General features: G+C 40.7%; 1 protein-coding gene across 4 annotated transcripts in view; it reads left to right on the plus strand.

The window, feature by feature from the left end:
* The window catches only part of prr36a (proline rich 36a), a 43,216-nt gene extending 16,909 nt beyond the window's left edge, over window positions 1-26,307 (plus strand). For 2 of the 4 annotated variants that reach the window (XM_062027040.1, XM_062027037.1), the window contains exons 2-5: window positions 13,270-13,915; window positions 13,993-14,086; window positions 20,557-20,819; window positions 23,640-26,307. In XM_062027040.1, the coding sequence (XP_061883024.1) occupies window positions 13,342-13,915; window positions 13,993-14,086; window positions 20,557-20,819; window positions 23,640-25,879 (3,171 nt within the window). In that variant the 5' untranslated portion in view covers window positions 13,270-13,341 and the 3' untranslated portion in view covers window positions 25,880-26,307. Of the gene's footprint in view, window positions 1-7,656; window positions 7,678-12,318; window positions 12,374-13,269; window positions 13,916-13,992; window positions 14,087-20,556; window positions 20,820-23,639 lie in introns of those variants that run through there. The other 2 variants (XM_062027038.1, XM_062027036.1) reach the window with 2 other exon arrangements.
* The last annotated feature ends 899 nt before the right edge of the window (window positions 26,308-27,206 follow it).

A 27,206-nucleotide genomic window follows, 5' to 3' on the forward strand; every position in this document is an offset into this window, starting at 1 on the left:
CTTCCTCCCGTGGATGTGATCCTGATAGCCAATGTGTGACTACAAATGCTTTATTGCTTTATGGATGTGACAGTGAAATGGCCAGGCAGTGTGCAGCTGAACAATGGAACCATCCCCTCGTGTCCCAAACAACTGCTGGAAGATGAAGATCCGCTCCCTGTTTTTCTTTGGGGTGACCCAGCTTATACTCTGACGCCATATCTCATGAAAGAATACCCTAACGGCGGAGTCAACCCACAACAACAATACTTTGTGTATTCTCTGTCTCGGTTAATTGTTGTAAAATGTTCTTAAACGCATTGTGTACTTTCTCACGTTGATTAAATATTTGATTAATTTATGATGTCTCAGGTGTGATTCACTACAATAGGGCCCCACAGCACACTGGATTCTAGTTCATTGAAATACCACAACACTTGATATTGTTGTAAAGGAATACCTTTTAATTTAAAAGCTTGCAAACAAATGTAAAATGCACAGAAAACTATTTACTATATAGCTCTTTTAAATAACTTCACAGTGAAGTAAAGTCATCTAGTGGAGAGCAGATGGCCACTTTTTTTTTTCTTCCCCGCGCGTGCGTACTAAGTCGCGTTGCGCCGGCGAACGGAGGGGGGCGGGGTCTTAAACGATGGCATTGTTGTGTGTGGACACGGATAAGGTTAGGTGTGATTTACCCTGGACAACCTTAGGCGGCTTGGTGTAAACGGGGCCTAAGCCTTAAAGGGGCTCTATTGCTTGTATTCCGTCACGTGACTTCTTCCAGGAAGTGGGGAAAAAAAGTGGTGGTTAACCAAGCCAAGATGGCTGTGGTACGCAAGGGGCCTAGATCTTCCTACAAACAGCAGATACAAGCAATAAGTCAAACTTTGCAATGGAATATATCAAAATGTACTTGTACAATTACACACATTTTGAAAAACCAGTTTTCCATGTTTTATGTTTATGCTTCACTGATCATGTTTTAGTCTTAGTATTGAAGCTGTTTAAATGGATCTTATTTCAAATATTGGTTTGTACTGTAGCACTAGTGTTTATTTAAAAGTGTGTAACAAATACAATTTATAATTTATTTATTTTTTGTATTTCTGGCGGGCTTTGGCGTCCTACTCTGTTCAGCGGGCCCTTAAACGCACCGTAAAACACCTGCGTCTCGTATTCCATTGTGTGTAGAACAATCATTCTGTTCTAAGAGAGCTTGTAGGTTCAATTTGCACAATTTAATTGCTAAGTTGCTCAGACAACAATGTGTTTATATAAGTTTAGACGGGGACGGTGTAGCTCGGTTGGTAGGGTGGCCGTACCAGCAACCTGAGGGTCCCTGGTTCAATCCCCGGCTTCTGCCATTCTGGTCACGTCCATTGTGTCCCTGAGCAAGACGCGTAAGACCCTTGCTCCTGATGGGTTGTGGTTAGGGCCTTGCATGGCAACTCTCGCCATCAGAATGTGAATGTGTATGAATGGGTGAATGTGGAAATAGTGTCAAAGCGCTTTGAGTACCTTGAAGGTAGAAAAGCGCTATACAAGTATTACCCATTTACCATTTAGATTGGAGTATGTCATTTCTTAATGGGGAAAGACATTGTCTCTTGTTTCCATGTTGGCATTTACAGGTAAAACTTTAAATTTAAAATGTTGTGAAAATGCTCATTCATGGCAGCAATTCAAATTCAAATTTGAAACTAATGTGATATAAACTCAATTCATGCAAAGTGAAATATTTCAAGCCTTTATTTGTTATATATAATATTGATCATAGCTTACAGTTTTTGAAAACTCCAATTTTTCTGAGACTTTCAATTGTAGGTTTTCTTAATGTGTAAGTTATAATCCTCACAAGATATTTCAAGCCTTCTTTTGATGTAATCGATTTGCATGTTATGAGTTTATGTCATATTAGTTTCACCTCGCAAATCTAATTGCTTGATTAAACAAACCTTTGAACGGTATTCCCTATTTTTGAGTGTTTCACCTGTAAGCTAGCAAGCTGGCACCAGTCAGTCCATGAGTTTATCAAAGTGAGGTTGTCAATCACGGTTTTTCCATTTTAATTTAAAACTGTCATACTAACCTTCGGAAGTTTTACCGCGTGTATCATTAATAATGTTTGTTGTTATGTCCCTAGTCTGGTGTTTAAGATGTACTTCACTAAGGGGAAAAAACTATTTTGATGCCTTGCATGTGTCAGTATTTGGGAATCATATTTTTTTAATAGTTTACGTTCTTTATTTAGGTATGTTTACCTGTGAAGCGGCACGTGACCTCCCTCTGACCCTTTAATACTGTTGTGTCATAAAAGCAACACCTACTGCCAGCTGTCACTCCTGGATGCTTGAGGAAGTCTGTTGAGCTGGAATGTGGATGGGTGGGGTGTGCTCTTGACACCACTGCCATACAATCTGTCACTTTCTACCATTGATCACCACACAGTATATTTTTGGCCAGATTGTACATTATATAGAGAACGTTTCCAATTGTCTGCACTGAGCAGAAATAAAGAAAGTATTCCTACTGTCTCCTAACCTGTCTAGTCTCAGCCCTGTTTAAAATATCACTATTGTAACCTCAGTTTAGAGGAAATCTGCAGATGACAGTATAAACAGATTCTCTCCACCCCCCTCTACAGTCAGTACAATGCATTCCAATGCCCTGCTACGTTGCAATCCCTCTCAGCTTGTATTAGACTAAGTATTAAAAGTGACCCATTTTGTCATGCACCGCTTGAAACGTGGAGCCAAGCACTGGTATGAGTAAATGTTAAACTTTGTCAAGGCAAGAAGTCCAATAGCAAGGTTTAGTGACACACTGCCATTTTTCTGTTATTAGAAGAAATGAGGTGTAAATATTAATAAGGTCATTGAGTTCTCAAGTCTAGACAAGCTCTAAATAAGGCCAGAAAGTGATTGGCAGCATTTGAAAACCCTTTGTCATCGGTCACCCGTTACATCACAACATTAGGAGCACATTGTTTGTGCCACTTTGGGTAGCAAGCTAACTGAGATGAAAGCTATTTGCTAAATATAGATTGATCCATGGAGTGCAGCTTTTAATCATTGGTAAATAAAGATCTGTTTATATGCAAATGTACAGTTCACAAAATTTGCATATTGCTTGTTTCTCTTTTTGGCTGGAATAACCAAAAATGCCATGTTCTCACTGCTCAGTACCAGCTCAGCTCTACTTGCCTCTGTTTGGGATCTGTGTATTCAATATTCCTCAGGGACAATGGAATATATTGACTCTCCTGTGGGGTTGCACAATATAGACATGATATCAATTTGGCAGACAATAGAGCTTTTAGTACAATCATCATATCATGATGATGTATGTTGACACATTCTAGCTGTGTCCAGCAAATTTCACAGCGACAAGCCAACGACCGAGTCCTCAACGTATTGTAGCGTCCCCACTCGTCACCTAACGGCTAATGTCCCTCAACAGTGCAAAGCTGGCTTTTAAATCACTAATCCTCACCTCCATGGCGGCATATAGTATTATCACTGGAGGACTAACGGACAAGGAATAGCTAAAATAGGAGAATACACAAATATAGCTAGCCACTTGGCTGGCGCTCTTGAATATAAACAAGGGTGGGCGTATTGATACAAAAATATCCACAGTACTGATTCCAAATATAGTATCAGTTAATAGTCGGGCTGGACAATTAATTTCGATTTCAATTATGGCTTCTAACGATCATAAAAATATAATAATCGAAAAAAAGATTAATAGGCCGCAACGTACATGCAAATTCCGGAGCGTGTGACGGTGAAACTAAAAGTTTGGGATGTTACCATGGTTGTTCTTTTTTTTTGACACAGGACTAGTATGCAGTATGTAATTTCCCCGTTGAGGGATAAATAAATGTCTATCCTATCAGATCCTAAACATCACAATCCTCTTATTTTGTCTGATTATAATTCTGATCACAAATGTACCTATTCAATGGTCTTAAAAATATAAAGTATCAGCATTAGTATTGGATTGATTCCAACATTTGTTTTATCAACCAAAACTAATGTGAAGTATCCAAACAACGTAAGAATAAGTGTTTATTACACTTTAACAAAAGTCCAGATAGAACCATGTTATAACAGAAAGTAATCAGATATTAACAAGTAGATTAATAGTTTTGAGAAAACAATACAACTGGAATTGAAGCAATGTTACTGTATATGTCAACTGCTAAATTAGGAGCCGTTTCAACTCATTTTGAAATGGTTCCATGAGATGCAATGGAGAGGGGAGTGTGGGCTTCTCTGCTTAGGCTGCTGCCCCCGCATCCCGACTTCGGATACGCGGAAGAAGAAGATGGATGGATGGGAATGGTTCCATTATCTTTTACAGTACATACAAAATATGTTGGTATACATCGTTATCGCAAGCGGCTGTAAAAATCTATCTCCATATTAATTTAAGGCCTTATTGCCCATCTCTACTCTCCTGTGTGTGATTTATTTGTTAGTTTCCATAAGGAGACATACTTTATTCGACACCAAGGGCGGCAAGAAAAGACTGCAGCAAAGTGGAGTTTATTACTGCAGTGTTCAGAAGAAGGCACAGAAAAAGAGTACACTAATGTTAGCATGTGTGTTTGGTTATTGTTGCATCACTAACTTTTAAAGAAAAAAATCGAGGGGTGTTGGAGCCTATCTCTGCTGCATTCGGGCGGAAGGCGGGGTACACCCTGGACAAGTCGCCAACTCACCACAGGGCAAACACAGAGACAACATTCACACTCACATTCACATACTAGGGCCAATTTAATGTTTCCAATCAACCTATCCCCAGGTGCATGTTTTTGGTTTTAATGTTACTAAAATGGTAGAATGCTTCCCACAGACCCGCTGGGTTGCCACGGCAGGGGGTAGATTATGTCCTTGCTTAATTTGCATAATTAATGAACAAATATTTTTACATGAAAATTTTTTAGAAATACAAAAACTTGTCTTTGTAAGTTTGTTGTGCTTTCACAAGCAAGATAATACTTTTAGATGGAGGATGGGGCCAGGTGCAGGAGTGATACACGCTTTGTCTGTCTCAAAGTGCAAAATAAGACCAGTCGCAACATTTGTCGCTAGTCTTTTTTTTCCTGATTAGTTGCTTTATATAGTGTTGCGTGTTGGGAGTCCCTAGTCTTTTTTTTCCTGATTAGTTGCTTTATATAGTGTTGCGTGTTGGGAGTACTGCGGGTTACCCAGCATGCCTTTTGGTGTGTAGATAATGGTATCAATTTGGATTGTGTCTTAATGGCCCAATCCATGTCTTCATGAATATACATAATATGATGATTATCAGAACGCCCACAATACTTGGAGAAGAATATGCAAATATAATCATTCAGCACAAGCAATGTGATTTATTAAGACTAAAGCTGTTCTGCGGGCGACATTTTGTGTTTTTATTTAGCATGTCTGAACTTTACGTGCAAGGCGCTGAATTGCGCTACAAAGATAAACGATGAAGAGACTATTTTCATCCGTGTGCGTGTCAAACTATTTGAACTGTCCGAAGTAAAAAATATTAGGCATGGTCTATTAAGTAAGAAATATCATTTTCATAATTACATACCTTCTGGATGCCTCAAGGAGCGGTTCAAAACAATTTGAGTTGATCTGTTTTGGTGTCTGCTGGCGTTTTTGTGATTTTTTTTATTTTATTTTTATTTTTATTTTTTTAAATGTTTGTTTTTTAATTTAGAAAATATATTATTTCCCAAAGAACAAACGTCTTGCAATATGCATTTTCTTACTTTTTGATCCTTCCAGATGCATGACTGCGCTGCGGTGTTGTTATGGTCCACCGCCTCCAAGCAGAGCGCGCCTTCAACATGCTTTAGATAGTTTGATCCATTGCAGATAAGGTGTTGCAGATTATAAATGTCTGCTGCTTGGTCACAACTGCAAAAAACACCACAGTTTGGAGAGCATGATAACATGAATGTGGAGGGAAATGAGTGTTTCCATGGGCACGTAATGTCTGTAGTACGCCTCTAAATTCTTATTTTATATAAGGCGGTTTGCACCACTTTTGCACTTTTTATCAATAGCACACACAGTCTGAGTAGATCAAATGCAACACACCCACTAATAGTAAACACAACTTTATAGTTTGCACACTATTTAGCACGTTATTTGGGTCTTGGTTTATCAGGCCCTAAGTCGTTAAATTGGCGAGGCAATCCCTTTTTTTTTAAATTCTCGGCAGACCACATGCATATGAGGCACAAATCGCCACCTAACATGAAAAGATGCATTCACAGCCGATCCCATTATGTGTTTATGGAGGAGGGCGAACAGGTATGTCAAATTTATCAGTGGCGGTCTAAATTCAAATGAAAGTATGCAAGATACTGAGTGCAACTTTTGTATCCTTGACTGACCCAATACTAGAAATGGTACCTTGTAGTACCTGCAATGGAAAGACCTAAATACTGAGCAGGTGCTGTACATTATTCATGTCTTTGGCATTGAGTCAACATTTCCACCAGGACAGACATTTTCTAAAGGATGAATTCACCAGTGCAGTTTTACGGCACTTCAGTGAAAGTGTTTGCGTGTCTCTGCTTGTGTGTGAATGGGATTTTAATGATCCAGTGCACTTCCTGTGTGCTGCGTCACATCGTGTCAGCTGGTTAGACATGATGCGATTACAAGTCCAGAAGGGGGTCATCATGAGCGGTGAGATTCAACCTGCTGTCTGTTAAGTCCCCAGCATTAGGCCCTGGCTCATTGTGCCGTTTAAACACTCTTCCTTTTTCCTGTCTGGATTACAGACCAATATTAGCGCTCCTTAGAGGAATTTACCTTGTTTATTTTTTTAGATAATGATAATTTATATATTTAATATTTGTTTACTTACTATGGTATATTATTTATATATTTATTCAATATGGGATAAAATTGCTATGCTATGAAAAGGGGTAGAATTAAATAAGCTCTGCTTCTTCCTACTGCTTTTCGGACGTGCTGTAATGAAAGAACTGGAAATATGTGATACGTTCCATTGTATCGTATGCATGTTCAAAATAAACTGGAACTGAACTACCGTACATTGCTTTTTCTATTGTGAAATGCATGATTTCTTTTTTTTGCCAAAGACTACATATGATACATATTTTTTGTAAATATAGATCATTTGTTGTATGGTTCTTATTCTGCAATAATGACCTAATAATAATCTGTATCTAATGGCTGTGCCGCAGGTCAAATGACAGCACATGACCAATTAGGCATTCTAAACAAAAGAACAAAGCAAAAGGTGGCCTTTCAGGTTACTCTCATTACACAGCTTTGTTTGCATTTGTCACCATCACCACCACATTGGACCAGAACAGGGTTGTTATGTTAATCAATGAATAGAGCTTTGCAATTGAATAACCAATGTTAAAACGATACATTGCTTATAAAACTTTGTTTTTTTTGGGTAATTTTTAACTGAACTAAAGGCGCATGACTAACACATTAAACAGGACTTATTTAAAACACTAACTTGTGGTCTCGATCAGGAGTCTTCAACAAGGGTCCACAGGGGTGTGAATGTTCTGGAGTATGAATGTTGTCTGTCTATCTGTGTTGGATGAGGTGGCGACTTGTCCAGGGTGTACCCCGCTTTCTGCCCGAATGCACCTGGGAAAGGCTCCGGCACTCCCGCGTTCCCAAGCGGTAGAAAATGGAGGTAAATATAGATGTGTCTCCATTTTCTACCGCTAGTCCCTTGTGTGTAACTAGTGTGAATGTATATATATATATATATTGTGTGTGTGTGTGTTTTTTCCACAAATTGTAATTATTTTGAATAGAGGTGAGGGAAATAATCGATTTTTAGATGCATCGCAATTCGGACATGGACGATTAAACTTTGATTGGTAAACGTCAATCGATAATCGATTTATTTATTGTAAATAAAGTAATGCAGACAGTTCTTAAAATTTGGCTGACTGCAGCGAGAGATCCGACCAGCTCATTTGTTATCAGGCACTTCTATTCCAGTTTTGCACACATTTTCATTAATTTAATAAATGTGGGAATTAATTTAACTGTTTCTTAGTCCAAATGAATTGCTTTTTTTTTTTTTTTTTTTTTTTAAGTTGGAAGGCACAAACGCTTATTTAGTGAAACAAAAATAAATGTAAGACTGCATCAATATACATATAGTAAAGATGCATCAACAATCGATTTTTAATCGAATCGTAATTGTAATCAAATCGTGAGGTGCCCAAAGATTCCCACCTCTAATTTTAAAATGTTCTTAACATTGTTTTAGAAATTGCAGTGACATGGCCACCCTTCTCACTGTAGAGAAATATAGTGTATCATAAGAGTTTAAGATAGCTAGCTATTAACGCTCTGGTTGCCAGCTCTCTATTAGCGGCGCTATACTGTATTCTTTGAATATCTTATTAATGCACAAAAACAAGGTACCTTTTAGGAGGCTCAGTTTAATTTAATTTCAAACAATTTTATACAGGATATGTAAGAAGGGGTCTCTGCTTCATCTCTTCATCAGTTTAGGGGTCCTTGGCCTGGAAAATATTGGAGACCCCTGGTCTAGATAATATGTATTGGATAAGCTTTGGTGCAATTTTTGCTCCACAATTCGTTTTTTTGATGTTAGATTGTAAAGGTGTTCCCAGATTGTAAATGAAACCATGTACCACCCTCTCCACAAGTATCATATATCTTTTGAAAATGTACACTGTTTAAATATATATCTTTAATTCAACACTTTTTTTTGTCACGATTGTAAATAAACTTCATAAACATATAAATTCACCTGGTCACAGCATTAGGTACACATGCACATTTGCCGATCAATTCAGAGCGTGCATAAAAAAGCTGCTTCAAACAGTATTTGTCACTGCATATCACATGTCATGCAATGTGTTATGCACATGCCAAGATTATATTAAAATAATACTTTATCTTCTTTTGTTTCCTCACAGCCTGAAGTAGAGGAGGCGCTCCTCTCCCTCTGACTAAGCGCTTTACTAAATGTTCTAATAAATATGTCCACCTTGTGGTGATGTTGCCAAACTGCAAAAAGCTGGGTACAAAGTCATCCAAAACTATGTGCAAGCTCACGCCAATATACATGCACCTTATGAGTTGTATCAAACATTGTAACATTTAAAGTCCAAAAAGAGTTTGCTTTTGGGGGTTATGTCATTTGCAAAAACGCACAAAAATACATGAAAATACACATCATGGGTACTGTTTATACTGGTTTTACAACTGTCAACAGCAGTTTATTCCCCCTTTAACTTGCACAGGAAACTAAATTAGTATCCAGTCCATTTTGTTTGAAAGTTTGCTGGACATACATTTTTTTTAACTGTGCTGTAGAACAATAGTGTAGGTAACAAATAATCACAGCCATGCAGGAAAAAGATTAATTTTCTTCCTAAAATCCGTCACTGTGGTTTTTAGAAACCCAACAGTGCATCTCATCCTCTGTCAGGACATTGTGGCTTTACAACCGTGCAGTTTTTTTTCCCCTTTGTTATTTTTTGAAGCATTAAATGCGCAATATCAACTTGCGGTGATACACAGGATTAGTTTCAGTGCCTGGAGCGACGTGTTGGCAAGCACTGTAGTGTGGTCGATGGACTGGTGTTTGAGTCATCAGAGAGGCGAGCAGCCAGTTTAGTGGAGAGATTTATTGGCGCCCCCATCATTCACTTCCTGTTTTTCCACTCTCCCCAAATTCCTCGGAGGCCAGTATCCATAAATGGTATTTCCTTTTTGAGTCGGAGCATATTAACTGCATGAAGGGTGGCTCGTTGACAGGAATTTTTTTCGGGATGGGCGATATGGCCTAAAATCTATATTGCGATATATATTGCAGCCTCTTGCGATAACGATTATATATCACAGAGGTGGGTAGTAACGCGCTACATTTACTCCATTACATTTACTTAAATAACTTTTTAGATAAATTGGACTTCTTAGAGTAGTCTTAATGCAACATACCTTTTACTTGAATAATTTTAGCGATGAAAAAACACAACTTCTACCCTGTTACATTGAGTTTCATTCTGATCGCTACATTTATTTATATCTATTTATTATCTATTAATTACGTATTAGTTTGGCTCATCAGCGAGCCTTCTTTCAGCGGGCACTGTCACGTGACTATGTTCTACCAATCCAACGTAAGCACTTATGACGTTTGACTTCATTTCACTAAACGGAGTCTGGCATACTTCCTGGCGAAGAAGAACAAGCCGGAGATGGGAGGTACTGTTTACCCCAACAAGTACGGGTTTAGAAACTGAAATAAGTCCATACATCCATCCATTCATCTTCTGCTTATCCGAGGTCGGGTCGCGGAGGCAGCAGCCTAAGCAGAGAAGCCCAGACTTCTCTCTCCCCAGCTACTTCGTCAAACTCTTCCCGGGGGGGTCCCAAAGTGTTCCCAGGCCACCGTGTCCTGGGTATTCCCGGTGTCCTCCTACTGGTCAGAACTGTCCTAAACACCTGGGCATTCTGACCAGACGCCTAAACCACCTCATTTGGCTCGTCTCGATGTGCAGGAGCACCGACTTAACTCTGAGCTCCCCTGAATGACAGCGCTTCTCACCCTCCCTCTAAAGGAGAGCCTTGCCACTTAACGGAGAAAACTAATTTCGACCACTTGTACCTGTGCTCTTTCCCTTCCAGTCATGACCATAGGTGAGGATATAAATGTAGATCGACTGGTAAATTGAGAGCTTTACCTTCCACCACGGACCGATGCAAGGTCCACATCACTGCATACGCCACACTGATCTGTCTGACAATCTCTCAATCCATCCCTCCCTCACTTGTAAACAAGGCCCCGAGGTACTTGGAACTCCTTCATTCGGTGAAGGATCTCGTCCTCAACCTGGAGACGGCACTCCACCCTTTCCCGGGCGAGAACCATATACTCTGACTTGGAGGTGCTGATTTTCATCCCAGTCGCTTCACACTCAGCTGAGAAACCAATCCAGTGAGAGCTGAAGTTCTCGGCCAAATGAAGCCAGCAGGACCACATCATCCGCAAAAAGCAGAGACCTAATCTTGCAGCCACCAAACCGGATCCCTTCAACGCCCTGACTGCGCCTACAAATACTGTCTATTAAAGTTGTAAACAGAATTTGTGACAAAGGGCAGTCCTGGCGGAGTCCAACCCTCACTGAAACATATCCCGACTTTCTGCTGGCAATGCGGCCCAAGCTTTGACACTGATCATACAGGAAGCGGACCACCACAATCAGATACCCCATACTCGCTAGCACTCCCCACAGGGCTACCAGAGGGACATGGTCAAATGCCCTTTCCAAGTCCACAAAACAAATGGAGACTGGTTGGGCAAATTCCCATGCACTCTTAAGGATCTTGCCGAGAGTATAGAGCTGATCCACAGTTCCACGCCAGGACAAAATCACACTGCTCCTCCTGGTTCTGAGGTTTGACTATTTGACGTAGCCTCCTCTCCAGTACATCTGAATAGACATTACCGGGAAGGCTGAGGAGTGTGATCCTGCGTTAGTTGGAACGCACCCTCCGGTTCCCCCTTTTTAAATAGGGGAACCACCACCCCAGTCTGCCAATCCGTAGGCATTGCCCCCAAAGTCCGTGCAATGCTGCAGTCTTGTCATCCAAGACAGCTCCACAGCATACAGAGCCTTTAGGAATTCCAGGTGGATCTCATCATCTCATTCGAGGAGCTTCTTAACAAACTAAGCCCTAGAAATAGAAGAGCTAACCAGAGTCCCCAGGCAATGTTTCCTCATTGGAAGATGTGTAGGTGGGATTGACGAGGTCTTTGATGTACTTCTTCCACTGATCCACAACATCCCCAATTGAGGTCAGGAGCACACCGTCCCCACAATACACGGTGTTGACGGTCCACTGCTTCCCCTTCCTGAGGCAGCGAATAGTGGTCCAGAATTGCTTCAAAGCCGCCTGGAAGTTGTTCAAGTCTTCTCCAAACTCCTCCCATGTTAGTCATTGTTAATACTTTTGGTGATGTAAGAATTAAAGGGTAACACCAATTTCTACGTCATCGACTTGGAAACCGGAAAATAAAATGAATGCACTGCGTAGTTTGTATTAACAGCAAATAGTCCAACAGTTGACCAAAATAGACATACTATAACTACAATAGTTATAGTATGTCTCTGATGAGCATAATGACCACAAGTGTCATTTCAACACATTAAAACATTACCACCACCACCAAGTAGCAGTGTAAAGTTGTAGTTATGTTAGATTAGGCGCTTGACAGTTACTACCACTACTTTATTGGCAAGTAACGTTCTGTTCTACTTTATTTACATTCCCACATAGCTAAACAAGCTGAAATGACCACAATCGACCCCAAGTGTACGAGAGGCACAATGCTTATGGTGAGAAAATGGAAGAAACTGAAATATTTGAGAAATCTGACTAATTTAGGGCATGGAAACGTACTGATTGTGAAAAGTGACATGACGTCAAACAAGGCAGCACAAATATTCAATGTTTACTTACAAACTAGGAAAAAGAACATTTTATATCATGTAGAAATTTTCACATTTCAGCTGACAAAAAATCCACCTCAGTCTATGTATTCCATTTAAAACACACAATCAAACCAACTGCGGTTGTAGTCCAAGAACCATTGGAAAAATAGCTACTAAATAAATCAGAAGTCACACAATTTTTTTTCAATACTTGAGTATTTTTTGTCAGACTACTTACTTACTCTCGATCATGTAATTATTTGGATGACTACTTTTTAGTTTTACTAGAGTACAATTTTTTGGCCACTCAACCCACCTCCTGATCACAATATATTTAGCATGTAAATGATAATGGAACCATTACAAACATGTTCCAGGCTCCTAATTTGGCCTTGTACTGCTAATTTACCTGGTATTGTTACTGTCTATTTGTATCAATCCGCCCACCTTTGTTTACATTCAAGAGCTCTGGCTTGCAGTTAGCTTATCATCCTCGACCTGCGGTTTAAAAAAAATAAAAATAAACCCCCCCCCAAAAAAACTTAATTTACCGCCATGGAGGCGAGGATCGCTAACTTAGAAGTGGCTTTGCTGCACTCTGGATGGACGGTACAGATAGCGAGGACGCTGCGTGCTTAGAAGATGCTGCATTTGTTTGCTTGTCACTGTCAAATTTGCGGAACGCAGCTAGAATGTGTCATCAACATTGATATCACGATATAACGATAAAATCTCTATCGTCGGCCAAATTTGTATCCTTTGTCGCAACCATAAAACTTTTTTCTTTTTTATCCCCACAGAAGTGTGGCGTGAAGGCAACAGTCCAGCTCTTCAATCAAGCCAGAAACCGCGGCAACCTCAGAGTTTGGGGAATGAAACCGGATGGGGTTACCATGGATACCACAGAGCCCGTTGAAGCTGTGGCCGTTGTCGAGCCTTCAGTGTCGCAGGACCAAGCAGTAGAGCGAGATGCGACGCCACCAGAGCGAGCTGAGAGCGATGGTGCAGCAGAGGCTGCCACAGAAACCATTGGCAACACAAAAGGAGCGGAGCCCGAAGTCAAACCACAAGCGGTTGCATCCAAAATGCAAGCTGCAACCAAAGCGTCCTCTGGATCCAGGTCTCAGCCAAGTACAGTTTCTTTACACCGCAATGTAAATAACCATTTGTCTACAAAGACCACCTCAGGCGAGAAAGCAGCAGTAAAATTGTCAGTAGCGGGGGCTGTCCCCAAAAAAGCAGTGGGTGTTGCAGCTGTGGCAGCCACTGTCAGGCCAACTACCAGGGTGGCCAGTAAGAGACCCACAGGAGCCGCAACATTATCCAGGCCTACATCAAGTGCTGCTGTTGCCACGGGAACAAACGGCTCTAAACACACTACCCTCAACGGAAGCAACGGGAAACCCGCTGCGGGAATTGATAAAGCAGCCCGAACCAAAAGCTCAGGTAAGTCACAATAAAACAAAAAACATCCGATCAGTTTGTGCTTGTCCCATGTGTTGATATTAGTTGTCTCTACCAAGTGACTGTCGGCCGATCAGCTGCATTCTTGGGCCCAAAAGCAAGCACATCTACTGCTGCCAAACCTGAGGGGGGTGCCATCCCAAAGACCAACAGGTATGAACTCTTTTGAACTGAAAATGATCAGCCTAATGTTAGTATGGGCATGAACATATTTAGAATTTTTTTGACCATGTTGAATTTGTGTGAGAGAAAGTAGACCAAATTCCAAAGCGGGTTTGGGGTTTTAAACCACATGTCAGACTTCCGCTAAGTTACATGTTCTCATAGTAAGCACAAAAAGGTCTACCTTTGGATGTTTTGCTTAAGCCTCTGGAGGTACATTTTATTAGAGGTGTAACGATTCGATTCAGAATTTGTGGTTGCCGATACAATTCAGGGACGATATTTATTTGGAACAATAGGATCCTAAACCAGGGGTCGGCAACCCGCGGCTCCGGAGCCGCATGCGGCTCCTTGACCACTCTGATGCGGCTCAGCTACATGCATGCCGACCCCCTCGATTTTCCCAGGAGACTTATGGATGTCAGTGTCTCTCATAGACTACTCCCAGGGAAAAATAACCCTATTAACACTCTAATTACTGTATAAAGGGCGTGCCCTAATTGCACTGCAGTAATTGTCCTCTATAGCATTTACTTACAGCGTGCCAGGCCACCTATATGTTGCATGTTGTTATTACTTGCTCACACAGGTGACAGCAAAGCATAGTTACTCATCAGCCACACAGCTTACACTGACGGTAGCCGTATCAAACAACTTCAACATTGTTACGTTACAAATATGCGCCACACTGTGAACCCACACCAAAAAAGAATGAAAAACACATTTCTGGAGAACATCCCACTGTAACACAACATAAACACAACACAACCATTACCCAGAATCCCATGCAGTCCTAACTCTTCCGGTCTACATTATACACCCCGCTACCACCAAATCCCCCCACACATCAACCCCCCCCCCCCTCTTCGTGGTTGGTTGAGCGGAAGAGTTAGAGCTGCATGGGATTCTGGGTATTGGTACCGTCAGTGTAAGATGTGTGGCTGCTGACTTGGTAGCCTTGCTGTCTCTTACGTGAGCAAGCCAAAGCTGCATTCCACTTGTGGCCGAGCAGGTACACTGACTGGGCAGACTGTAGAGGGCGTCAAATGCAGTGTCACCACACTCTGATATTCGGTAGTCTCCCGGGAAAAATGAGAGGGTTGGCAAGTGTGACGCAAGCGACATTCATCCAAAACTCGCGGGCTGCACTAACATCAAATTCCCACATTAAAGTGCGTGCCGGTGCGTGTGTCTGAGACCCCTGGTTAACATAGCACAAAACATGTAAGCTTTGTATGCGGTGTTTTTCATTTTAAATTTAAATTTTTTTTTTGTGGCTCCCATTACTTTCTTTAATGTGTGAAACTTGCCAAAATGGCTCTTTGAGTGGTAAAGGTTGCCGACCCCTGTCCTAAACGATTAGGTGAGTTGAAATCGATTCAGTTACTTTTTTTTTAGCAAAAATAAATAAATCAACCAGTGTGAATGTGAAATAAATAGTGGATACTGGACACTGCAGGTGAAATTTCCTCTATTCCTGTTATTTCTTGTAAAGGAATTGGATATAAATGAATTGTAGATACAAACAAGCAAATAAACAATAATGGCCAATGCATTCACATCTTATTTGAATAAAGTGCAACCAACACTTTGGGTTGAATTAAGAAGAGGAAACGTGCTCGGCTCACATTTTTTAAAATGAAGACATTTTCAATTAAAGTACAGTAACCAACATTTTAACAGGAGCTTCACTTGCTACTTTTGCTGTTGTTTTTCAGCATACCAATAATACAATAATAATAAATACAGTGCACTAACATATCTTTAGGTTGAGTTAGCAGTAGATTCACCAGAGAAATTAAGTGCAACCAAATCTTTTCAGGTTAAAAAAGCAGTGCTTTAACTTGCGACTACTCTCATTTTAATAAACACGAAACATCAATGGAAGGGACAGCGGATACGTTTCGGTGACAAACTGACCAAATGGCCAAGGGTGTAATGAACGAAGTTGTAACTGAAGTGTGACCACTTTTTCGGTCATAAATTAAATAAAACATTATTTTTTCAATAATACTAATGTACTGTGAGTGCTTATTACACTGATTTTAACCTTCCGTCTCAAGCTGGTCTGTCGGCGAACTGTTCCGCTGTCACCTTCGTTTTGTACGTTGCATCATTTATGGTCTAAAATTGTGTTGTCGCTTTGAATTATTATTAATTTGCTGTGGCATTTACAATCGTGGTGTAGCTGAATGTTTTTGTGTTGTAATTAATGTTATTGTCTTGTGGCATTCTCATTTGGTATGACCATTCTCGACCGCTGTAGGTATCTACTTAACGTTTTTTTCATTAAAAGTGCTAAACTTCATATAAAATGCCTTTCTTCAATCCAATCTTTTCTTTTTTGTAGTATCTAACGCATCGACATATTGCCTTTTAAATCGATGTTGGCTCGATACCTACATTTAGTTATATAAATCAGTAAGTCATAAATCAGTAAATATTGATCAATTGTTATACCCCTACATTTTATCATGTTACCATATTGATGGGTACCAAATTTGCTACTTTTTTAAAGGCACTGACCAAATTAAGTTGTATTGATTCACGTAAAATAAAACTGTACCTGTCGTTAATGTTGCAATTTTCCATGCCAACAAAGACTTAGACAAACTTTAATGAAGGGAAATTGTTCAGAGCAAGTATGCCTGATAGAAAATGCTCGAACTTACAATAAGGATCCACTTCTTAAAGCGTGCTAGCTAAATGCTAACTTTACATTGGATTTGCCATAGTTATGCTACTTATTAGTATTAGCAATTTTTACATGGCGATTTCAATGCCAAATTTGGTAATAAAAACTACAATTAAGAAACTTGTTAAAATAAAACCACTGGTGTGTAATAAGAACAGTACTTACAGTACAAACACTTTGTAGGAATAAACAAAAGACTATATTCAGCTTAATGGCAAAGACTACTTCCTGACTAGGCAGCACACACTAGCTTATAGAATACTGCCATCTAACGTCTAGGGATTACTTCTGCATGCAAAGTCTACTTTATAATACTTGCAAATGATATTTAGAAGTGTAAGAAAACAAAATAACTGGACAGCCCAGTTATCAGCTCAGTTTAAAAAAAAAAAGATTTTATTAAACAAATTAACGTTCAATAACACATCATACACAGAAGTACTGAAAATTGGTACCGCTGCGTACCACTAATTTGTTACTGTATGTATTCAAATGTGAGAGGTGCGCATGCCGATATGTAAGGCAAGCCAAAGGGGAAGACTGCAATGACTACCATTTAAACATTGGCAGAAAAAATAAATAAATACAAATAAACATTTGGCAGATCCAGAAGCTGTCAAAGTTAGTCAGTATGTCAGCATCTCCAACTCCTAAAAAAAATAAATAAATAAATAAATTCAAAAAATAAAAAGACACTCCAAAAAAGGTCTTAAACATCTGGATTGTTTACTAGGCTGAATTCAGTAACTTAATTTTACTGCAAATGGCATGTCCATTTGAAAGTCAAGAGGTTTAGTTCTAAAGCTCAGATTCGTTTTATTTGTTTTTGTTTAAACAAGGCAGTAAAAGCTTTGTTGGGAATGTGAGTTTTCCCATCCGAAATACTGCAAATCTAATTAATCTGTTCCTGGCATCCAAAAACATGAGCACAAAACACGTTTTCATTTTACACAAAGAAAACAATGTGAAATGCATATAAATTACAACATGTATAACTGAACATTTAGACCTTTGTATTTTCCTAAGAGTTCTGTCTTGAATTCAAGTGTTTCTCACCTTTATCAAAGTAATGGCACTTCCCACTTACTTTTTCCCCATGGTGGCTTGCTTATTTTGTAGCAGTACTTAAAAATTAAAAAATTAAAAAAGCACAGATCGAGTCACCAATGCACACTCTATTTCGAGGAATGATACACGTGCAAAAGGACTTGTTTGTTACACGAAATGTCTGGCCAGCCCTATGAGACGGTGTGCATAAAACGGATCAGAGGAAAAGTGGCACGAATTCCGAGTTACTAACGGAATTTGAATAATAGTTACAACATTTTTTCAGTTTCGTTATTTGTGTACAAGTTGTCAGGGACATGACATGATAAACTACCATTATTTTAATTCCACTTCACAGTCAGGGGTGCCTTTGGCTGAACCAAAAGCAAAGTCATGACGAGTTGTAGAACTTAAAGAATTCCAGTCTTTATCGTCAAGGAGATAACTGTACGTCTTCTTCAGGCCTGTGTGCATGTGTTCCTCTCCGGACATAAAGCAGCTGCTTGTCTGCGCAGTAAACGCCAGACATAGTATTGTCAGTGAGCCCTGTCTGCATTTGTTGCTTCAAAATTGGCTATTCAAGCTTAATTTCTTCTGACAAGTCGAGAAGTAAGAACCAAATATCCCGCCACAGTTTGTTTTGAAACAAAATCGAGGACATTTTGAGACTTTGTCCTGTCTTAATGCCGTCTGTATAGAAGAAGAGTTCTTTGATAAATGGATTGGGGGAAGAGGCGTTAGTAAAGGTAGTGGATAGTGCTGAAGCTTGGATTTCTTTTTGAAGGAGTGATTGATGGGTGTGGCAGCTGCTCACTACATCCATAAGACAGTTGGGCTTAGGCATGATATGGACTGTGGGACACTTGCATGTACTTACTCTGTTTTATGTTCCTGTCTGCCCTTAAATCGACTGTTTTGTTAGGACATTAAAACCCTGTAGTACGACCGCTCACCGTCAATTTAGTGCCTTGATGTGTATTGATTTCACCCTGTTGCCAGGAAATATAGTCGACTACCAACACAGCAGCTCATCATCCACTGAAGCTTTAAAGGCTTCTCCTTGTGTTGTAGAAACTAATTTTTCAGTAAAGAAAAAAGGACAATGGTTGAGGTTGTTTGCCAAGTTTTGTTATATTGTGGAATTTTTTATAAGACTGTTGGATATGGTTATGATAGTTTATTTCAAACATCCGTAGTTACAATGTGGGACAGTGACATTTCAGCATGTCCAAATAGGAGTAGGACGAAGCAGAACCTTGTGAAATGTATCCCTTTTTGTTTCATAGCAATTGTGAAAACATTTGTTAGTTCACTTCCTTTGCTCAGTCTGTAACACAAACAATTAAATAATCATCAAAAATGTTTAATATGTTTATTCTTCTTCCTTGTACTTTGTGAACAGTTTCTTAAACTGGCTCCTGTTAGTATTTTCCTTGCTTAATCCATACCATAATTCAATTCCACATAATCATATACTAAATGTCTTAAATGTTGTACGTGCATACAAATGCTTTAAGTTACATTTTCCTCTGTTATATTTCTCTTTTGTTGCAAAATATAATATTTATAGTGAGATTTCCAACTAATTTTATCATTACAGCTAGAACTGGGATTATTTTTACTCTGTCAATGTCGACTCAGTCTATTTGTATTTGTTTGACTTTCTCCCTACTGTTAGCGAATAGCAATATTTTAGTTTTACTGAGATTCAAGGATAGTCTGATTTTGTCTTTAATTTGTTAATTTCGTTCCTGTTATTTGTATTAGCTTCTGTGGTCTTTATTAAGCAAAATGTGGACGTGTTGTCTGCCTTTGTAACTTTACAATTTTTTATTTAGAGTTTGAACAGCATTGATCCTTGAGGTACGCCGCAAGATATATTTAGTGCCGTAGACGTGTTTGCCTAGCTTTACATTTTGCTTCCTGTTGGTTAAGTATAATTTTTACTCCGTTCAAAACGTGTGCATTCAAAAGTTTAAAGATAACCTTTATAGGTTATAGAGCATTTTTAGGCTCATCCTGAAATTTCATCCCAAAGTCCATGGTCACTAAGTTGTATTGTGGAGTGTATATGAACCCAGTGACAAGAATATAAAATGTAAAATAATTGTACATTTAATGGATTTATTCTGGGACAATTTAACTTGTTTTCCTTGACTTTATAGTTTATTTTTTTCCACATTAATAAAACTGCCTTTTCCCGTGTTGGCAGGATTAGTGCTTAAAAACTTAAAGCTTAACCTACTTTCATAGTGCTGTGAGGAAGGGTGGAGCTACGGAAGAATCCATTCATTATGCCTAAAAACTAGTTACAGATGTGAAACCAAGAATGTTTTTTTTCTAACATACAATTTTTTAAAATGCTATTCATTTTGTAAATAATGCATCAATACTAATGACATCAGTCCCCATAAAAATATTATGTCATATCTTTTTTTCCAAGAACAATTGAACATAACGGTTAACATCAACAGTGAAGCATTTCATAAAAACAAAACAAAACAAATGTTTCAGGGGGCCTCAATTACATTTGTCAGGGTTTTTTAAAGGCAAAAAAGTTATACATATTTTTAAAGACAAATCTTTGTCGTTAATCAGTATTTTCGTTTTTTCTCAGTACATTATGCCTTTGTGCTTTTTTTGTTTGTTTTATTTCAGTGACAATACTTATTCTTATCATTCCCATCATATACTAAATGTGCTTGTTTTGTGTCTCCAGGCCTGCGTCAGCCCCCTCAACATCTCGGTCAGCACCATCTGCGTCCCGGCTAGGGAGCAGCGTTGCAGGCAGATCGCACAACACTGCGACGTCTGCTCCCTCAGCATCACGCACAGCATCATCTACAAGTAGGGCGGCCAACAATGTAGCATCCAGGCCACCTAGCAGCGCTAGTGCCAGGACCGCTGCTTCTAAAGTTGCCACAGTGCCATCTAGTGGCAGGACCGCCGCAACACACTCAACTGCTGCTGCTGCCATGAAAGGTTAGGGCAGTGGTTCTCAAACTTTTTTTGTCATCCCCCACTTTGGACAAGGGGGAGTTTTCAATGTCCAACAGAACGCTAATGCCAAGCTTAACATTTTCAAATTTATTGAACATCAAGTAACATCAAGTTACATTCAAACTCAATAACATAAAATAACATCAAGTTCAATAATAAATAAAATAACTGTGCAGCTGTGGTATAACTTGTTTCAAGTTCAATAATAAATGAAACAAAAGTGTTATAACTTGCATCAAATTCAATAATAAATAAAATAAAAGTGCCACTTTGCAATCTTTACAACAACAAAAAGGAGGAGCTATGTATTTGGCAAGACAGAGCAAGTGAACATGAGTTTTACAGTACTACTCCAGCATTAGTGGCTGCAATGAGCCTGTTTTGCACTGCACAGCTTTTCAAATGGGGGTTGCAGGCTTGACACTGCCACTCTTAAGTCATGCTCAATGTTCAGCTGAGACCTGTACTTCGTTTTGAGTGAAGCAACAGCTGAAAAGCCTATCTCACACAAATAAGATGTGGCAAAGGGGAGAAGAATGGACACAGCTCTCTGCCCGATGAGTGGATACTCCCTCTCCACTCCAAACCAGAATTGAGAAAGAGTCTGAGTGGTGAACCTCATCCTCAGGGTGGAGTCAGATGTCAGTTCAATAAACTGGTCCTCCTCAGCAGACGTGAAATCAGCAGGTGCTGCAGATAATTATAAATTAATAAGCTTACTTTATTTTTCATTACATAATAAATACAAATTAATCTGTTTGACAACAATCATCTGGACACAACAATCTGGACTAGCATTCCAGATAGTAAGTAGCATACAACACAGATAAAATGCATGTATAATATATGAGTATAATATTCAATAAAAATGTAAAAATACCAACCTGCTGCATTGAATGTATCCATAACCCAGTTGTACTGAGCACCATTGATGGGGAAGTATTTGTGAAACATTTCTCTCAGGGAGGAGATGTGTTGCTTGATGCAGGGGATCACTGTGGTGGCACCAGATTCGGTGGTTTCAGCAACCTCACCCAGGTTCTCAAAGGCATCAATATTTTGTTGGTCGAGGCGCCTGCCCCATCCCTCGAGCTTTCGGGAGAACGCAGTGATTTTGTCTGCCAGTTGGGGTATGTGCTTATCCTTGCCTTGGAGCTGAAGATTTAACTCATTTAGCTTGCCAAACATACCGCTGAGATAGGCCAGCTTCAACAGAAATTGTTCATCACTGAACTTGCTTGCAGCCTCATGCATGCGCTCCTCCAAAAAGATCCGAATCTCTGCCCTGAGCTCAAAGACGCGCGACAGCACTTTGCCCCGGGAGAGCCACCTTGCTTCACTGTGAAACAGCACGGCTGTATGATCAGCTCCCATTTCCTCACACAGTGCAGAGAACAGTCGAGCTTTCAGTGGTCGTGTTTTGATCAAATTTACCACGCTCACAACATCTGTTAAAACCTCATTGAGGGCGGGGCTGAGCTGCCTTGACGCGAGTGCTTCCGGGTGAATGACTGTGTCCAATGCGCATTTGGCGCAACCCTCTTTATTAGAGCCTGCAGCCCGTTTCTTGACCCTGCCATGGTCTGTGCGCCATCAGAGCAAAAGCCCACACAGTTTTCCCATTTAAGGTCGTGTTCTTTGAGGAAACTGTCCATTATCTTGAACAGCTCATCAGCAGTGGCTCTATTTTTGATGTATTTGCAAAACAGCAAATCCTCGCACAGTGACTCGCCATTCACAAGGCGGACGTATGCGATGAACAGGCAGTCTTTATTGCTGTCAGTAGCTTCGTCCACTTGTAAAGCAAAACGACTTTCTTTTAATTTGTCTTCGAGTTGTTCCTCAAGATCACTTGCAATGTCGCATATACGCCTCGCAACTGTGTCGTTTGACAGTGGGACAGCTTTTAATTTTGCTGCGCTTGTCTTGTCAAGCATGATTGACACCATGTCTATTGCAGCGGGGAGAATGAGCTGCTCAGCAATTGTGTGTGGTTTTTTGCATTGTGCAATTCTGTATGCAACTCTATATGAAGCCATTTGAGCTTTAATGTTTACTGATGCAGCTTTTACCATGCGCTTCTCCTGTTGACGGTACTCCGCCAGTTTTCTTTGAAAGAAATCAATTGGCTTATTGATGTGATTGGGGTGTGTGGTCTCGAGGTGTCTCTTTAATTTGTTGGGTCTCATGCTGTCTGCTGCTAGCGGTTTTAGACACAGAACACACAGGGGTCTCTCCTCTGCCCCCACCACCGCTGCCGTGAATCCAAGAGCAAGATACCCTTCATCATATTTTCTTTTCGGTTGGCTTTTTGGTTGATTACTGTCAGATTTTTGTTCCTCTGCAGGCTCTGGCTCGACGACCTTTGAGGTGCGAGTCACGAATTTATCCATTTTGTGTCATTGTGGGCCACACATTAGCTTGCTACCCATCCGCGCGAAAGTTTGTTCCGCTTAGCCCCGCCCCCATTAGGTACTGTTGCTATGTCTTTCAAACTTTCACTCCTACCTAGAAATTTAAAGCCTACAGGAAAAATAAGTAATTTACATTTATTTATATAGCGATTTTCACAGACAGAATCACAAAGTGATTTACAGTGTGTATAGAAAATGAAAGCATAGTAAAAAAAAAAAAAAATGTAAAGTGAAATTTCCTTCCGTTCCCCGCGCCCCACCTGTCATGTCTCTATTCCCCACCAGTGGGGCGCGCCCCACACTTTGAGAAACGCTGGGTTAGGGGAATCTTAAAATCATGTTTATTTTTATTATTTAATGAGCACTAATTATGTTTTTGTTGCACCAGATCCTGGTCGACCACCTTCCAGTGCAGTTGCAAAAAAGCCAGCAGCTTCCGCGTCAGCTGTTGCCAAAAAAACTGAACTCTCCAAACCTACAGCCACAGGAAAGCCCACTTCCACCTCCAAATTGGCGCCCAAAAAAGCGGACCCCAAGGTGCCTCAGACTAAACCTGGACCCACGAAGATTTCTAGTGGACCTGCTCCAAAGTTCCAAGCGGCCAGCAAACCTCTAGGACGAACGCCACCAAGCTCTCCTGCCATTAAATCCACTACTAGCAGCACAACGCTGACTAAACATGGAAGCAAACCCACTCAGGCGGTGTCTCCTTATTCTGCCGTCAGGAAGACAAAACCATCAAACTGTGCCTCTTATGGACCCGGCCAGAGGGGGACTGGCAAAGTGGTAACACATGCTAGACAACAACGAGTCAGCACCAATGTGAGTTTAGGTCAAAAACCAACTGCAGTGAAAGTTCCGTCCAAAGCGTCAGCTCAGGATGTGACTGTTCAGAGTCATCCGGCTGCTTCCTGCTCTCCGTGCAGCCTAATCAATACAGATGAGCACCAAGTTGCTCAAAGTGATGCTCGTTCTTCACCCCATGTGGAGCTTCCACCGCCACCAGAGGTCAGCAGTGAGCCTCTTGATGTGTTGGCGGTCCAAAAACCTTCCTCAACCGCTGCTAAGCCAGTGGCTCAGACAATAACGCCGAACGACGAGGAAGACGGAGAAGAAAAGGAGGTGAGCCAACCGGTGTCTGTTTCCGAAATGAGCGGCACTACGCAGCCCACTGAGGAGTCGCGTCCCGGATCGGCAGGACCAATGGGAGGCTCTGCTTGGAGGGCGGGCGGCGCTTTCCTCTCCGAGCTGGACTCTCTGAGCGGCAGCCAGCAGGGGGCGTCGGAGTTCAGCGCTCCCGGGGTCTTGGAGGGCACCGAGAGTATCGACGATCTCGGGGACGGCAGCTTGAAAGGCGCCTCTGTGAGCTCACCCGACTTTGAGAAGGTTCCAGATATTCCCGTCAACGACTTCGAGGAGGACGACGACGACGACAGAGTGTGCGACATGGACGTAGGCTCCGAGCGCACGGACGAGATACAAAGACTCCGACATGACAACGATGTGGACGAGGAGGACGAAGACGTGGAGATGGCGAGCGAAGGCGTTACCGAGAGCGGTCTGGAAAGCTATGGGAACGCCGACGAAGACGACTTTGTGGACGACGAAAGGCTGGACAACTTGAACAGGTTGGCCCTGCCCCCTCCGCCTCCTCAGCTACCCTCGGCCCCGGGCGCTCAGTGGGACCGACCCAACCCGTTTGCGGATCCCTGGGCAGAACACAATCGAGCACAGCAGCCGAATCAAGTGGAAGCTGATGTCAGTCCTTTGCTAGAACCTTTGCAAGAAGACTCAGAGGCCGCGTCTCAATCTCCAGCTCAGGCCTGGCTGGAAATAAGTTCTGACTCGTGTATTACTGAACACCCTGGCGCCGCCCCGCTTACCTCTGACAAGGATGAGGGCCAAAGGTGTGTCGTGGCGCCTCTGCAGATCCTTGCTCCTCTTCCTGCGAGCACGCTGAGCAGCGAGAGCGGATCTCCAGCCCAGCTCATAGTGACGTCTCCTCAGCCGGACCTGATGGAGAGCAGAGATCAGAAAGTGAAAGCACAGACGATGCCAGCTGATGAAGTTCTCCGAGGGGTAGTAACCGCACTCACCTCCAACCCTTCCTCGTCTTCCGTAACCGAGGATGAGGCCAGCGACACAGAAGGGGAAGCACTGCTGGACGATGCTTTGGAAACTCAACAGAACCTCACCATCGAGATCCAACCTAAAGCCCGATTTCTCTCCACTGTGGAAGAATCAGAGGAATTCGAGACAGCCCGCTTGACCGAGGACATGACCCCACCTTCCGCTACCTCGCTGGCATCCTACGGCTTCGACTCGGCGACCACGGCCTCCAACGTGCAGTCCACAGGCGAGAGCTGCATCAAGAGTCCTGGCATCTTCTCTCTGGAGGAGCTGCCCGAGGAGTCCAAGGAGCTTCCTCATCCCACGCAGTCCAGCCTGGCGGAGCAGCAGTACACCGAGTGCAACAAACAGGCAGTAGAGTCCAGTGAAGAAGCGCCTACTCCCTCACCAGCTCGGTGCGCTTTGCAGCCAGCAGGAGAAAAGGCGGACGATCTCCACCTTCCATGTTTTTCTGCTATCTGTGAAAAGCCCGACACCTCTTTCACAGGTAACGTATGACTGACACAACCTGTCCTTGCCGCCTCGTCCTATGTGTCCTGAAATCTGTGGTGGTGGTGATAGAACAGAGAGCAAAAAGGGAAGCTATAGAAATGGAAAAAAGGCTTTCCTTATATAAAAGGCTGACATTCCTGTATGTGCAATATAGTTATTAATAATAACAATAATGGTCCATATTAATGCAAGGCACCTGACCTGACTTGACTGCTGCATGTACAAAAGATGGAAACATTTCAGTCCTCTTCAACAAATGTGGTGTGACTGGTTAAAAATATGAAGCTTATTTATCATTTTTACCAAATGAATCATACACCAACATGTCCTGATTGTTTTTGGGGTTTTTTGCACTTTAAATTGTATATCATTGTAAGCTTGTCAGTCTTTTGCAAAACTAAACTTAAAAATAAAGATGTTATTTTAACGATTTATTTTCATTGTGCGATTTTTATTTTTTATTTTCTTTAAATGGATGACTGATCAGCCAAGTTTATTTCGCCTTGCCACAAAATGTGTCCAAAGTCTGACTTCGATTTAAAAAAAAATATATATTATTGGCCGTCAGCATATTTTGAACTATGGAGAGCCAAAAGGGACAAAATTAAGTACATAGCTCTTTAAAAATCCTTAGTGTGTAATTAATTATAAATGGAATTAATGCATAAATGTTTTGTTAAATGTGTCAATTTTTTATGTAACATTAATAAATGTAATTATTTCAACATATAAATACTTTATTTTATGATTTATTTATTTAATTATTTAATAACACAAAAGTGATTTAGTTTTTACTCATGTGGCCTTCACCGTATGATTAATTTATTGTACCTGTCAATGTCAGTGGGCCGGTCCTAAAATAGGATTCCACTTGCAATTATTGGACTAGATTTGTGTAAAACCCGCCCACTGACTTTGACAGATAAAATTAATTGATGACGTGCTGGAGGGGGCTAAATGGGACATTTAAAAAAAATAAAATAAATGCATCTTTAAATAATTAGATAACTTGTAATTAAATACATTATTGAATGATCATGAAATAATAAAAATCAATATTTAAATCTTGAAATTATTCATTCACAAAATTTACAATTTATCAAAATTAATAATTTATTTATTAAACTGTTAGATTTAATTTTACATTAAATTATTTCATAACACATTTGTTGAATTTCAATTGTAATTGACACATTTAAGTAATTAAAGTTTTTTTTTCCTCTTATGTTGCCCTCTATACTAAACACTTTTTTAATATTTAAACTGCATACTTTGGCTTTTGACCAAGTAGTTGTTTATTGACTTCTTCTCCCCATTTTAGTTAGATCTGCCC

Source organism: Entelurus aequoreus, linkage group LG18 (genome assembly GCF_033978785.1).
Source record: "Entelurus aequoreus isolate RoL-2023_Sb linkage group LG18, RoL_Eaeq_v1.1, whole genome shotgun sequence".
In the NCBI taxonomy this organism is placed as follows: Eukaryota; Metazoa; Chordata; class Actinopteri; order Syngnathiformes; family Syngnathidae; genus Entelurus; species Entelurus aequoreus.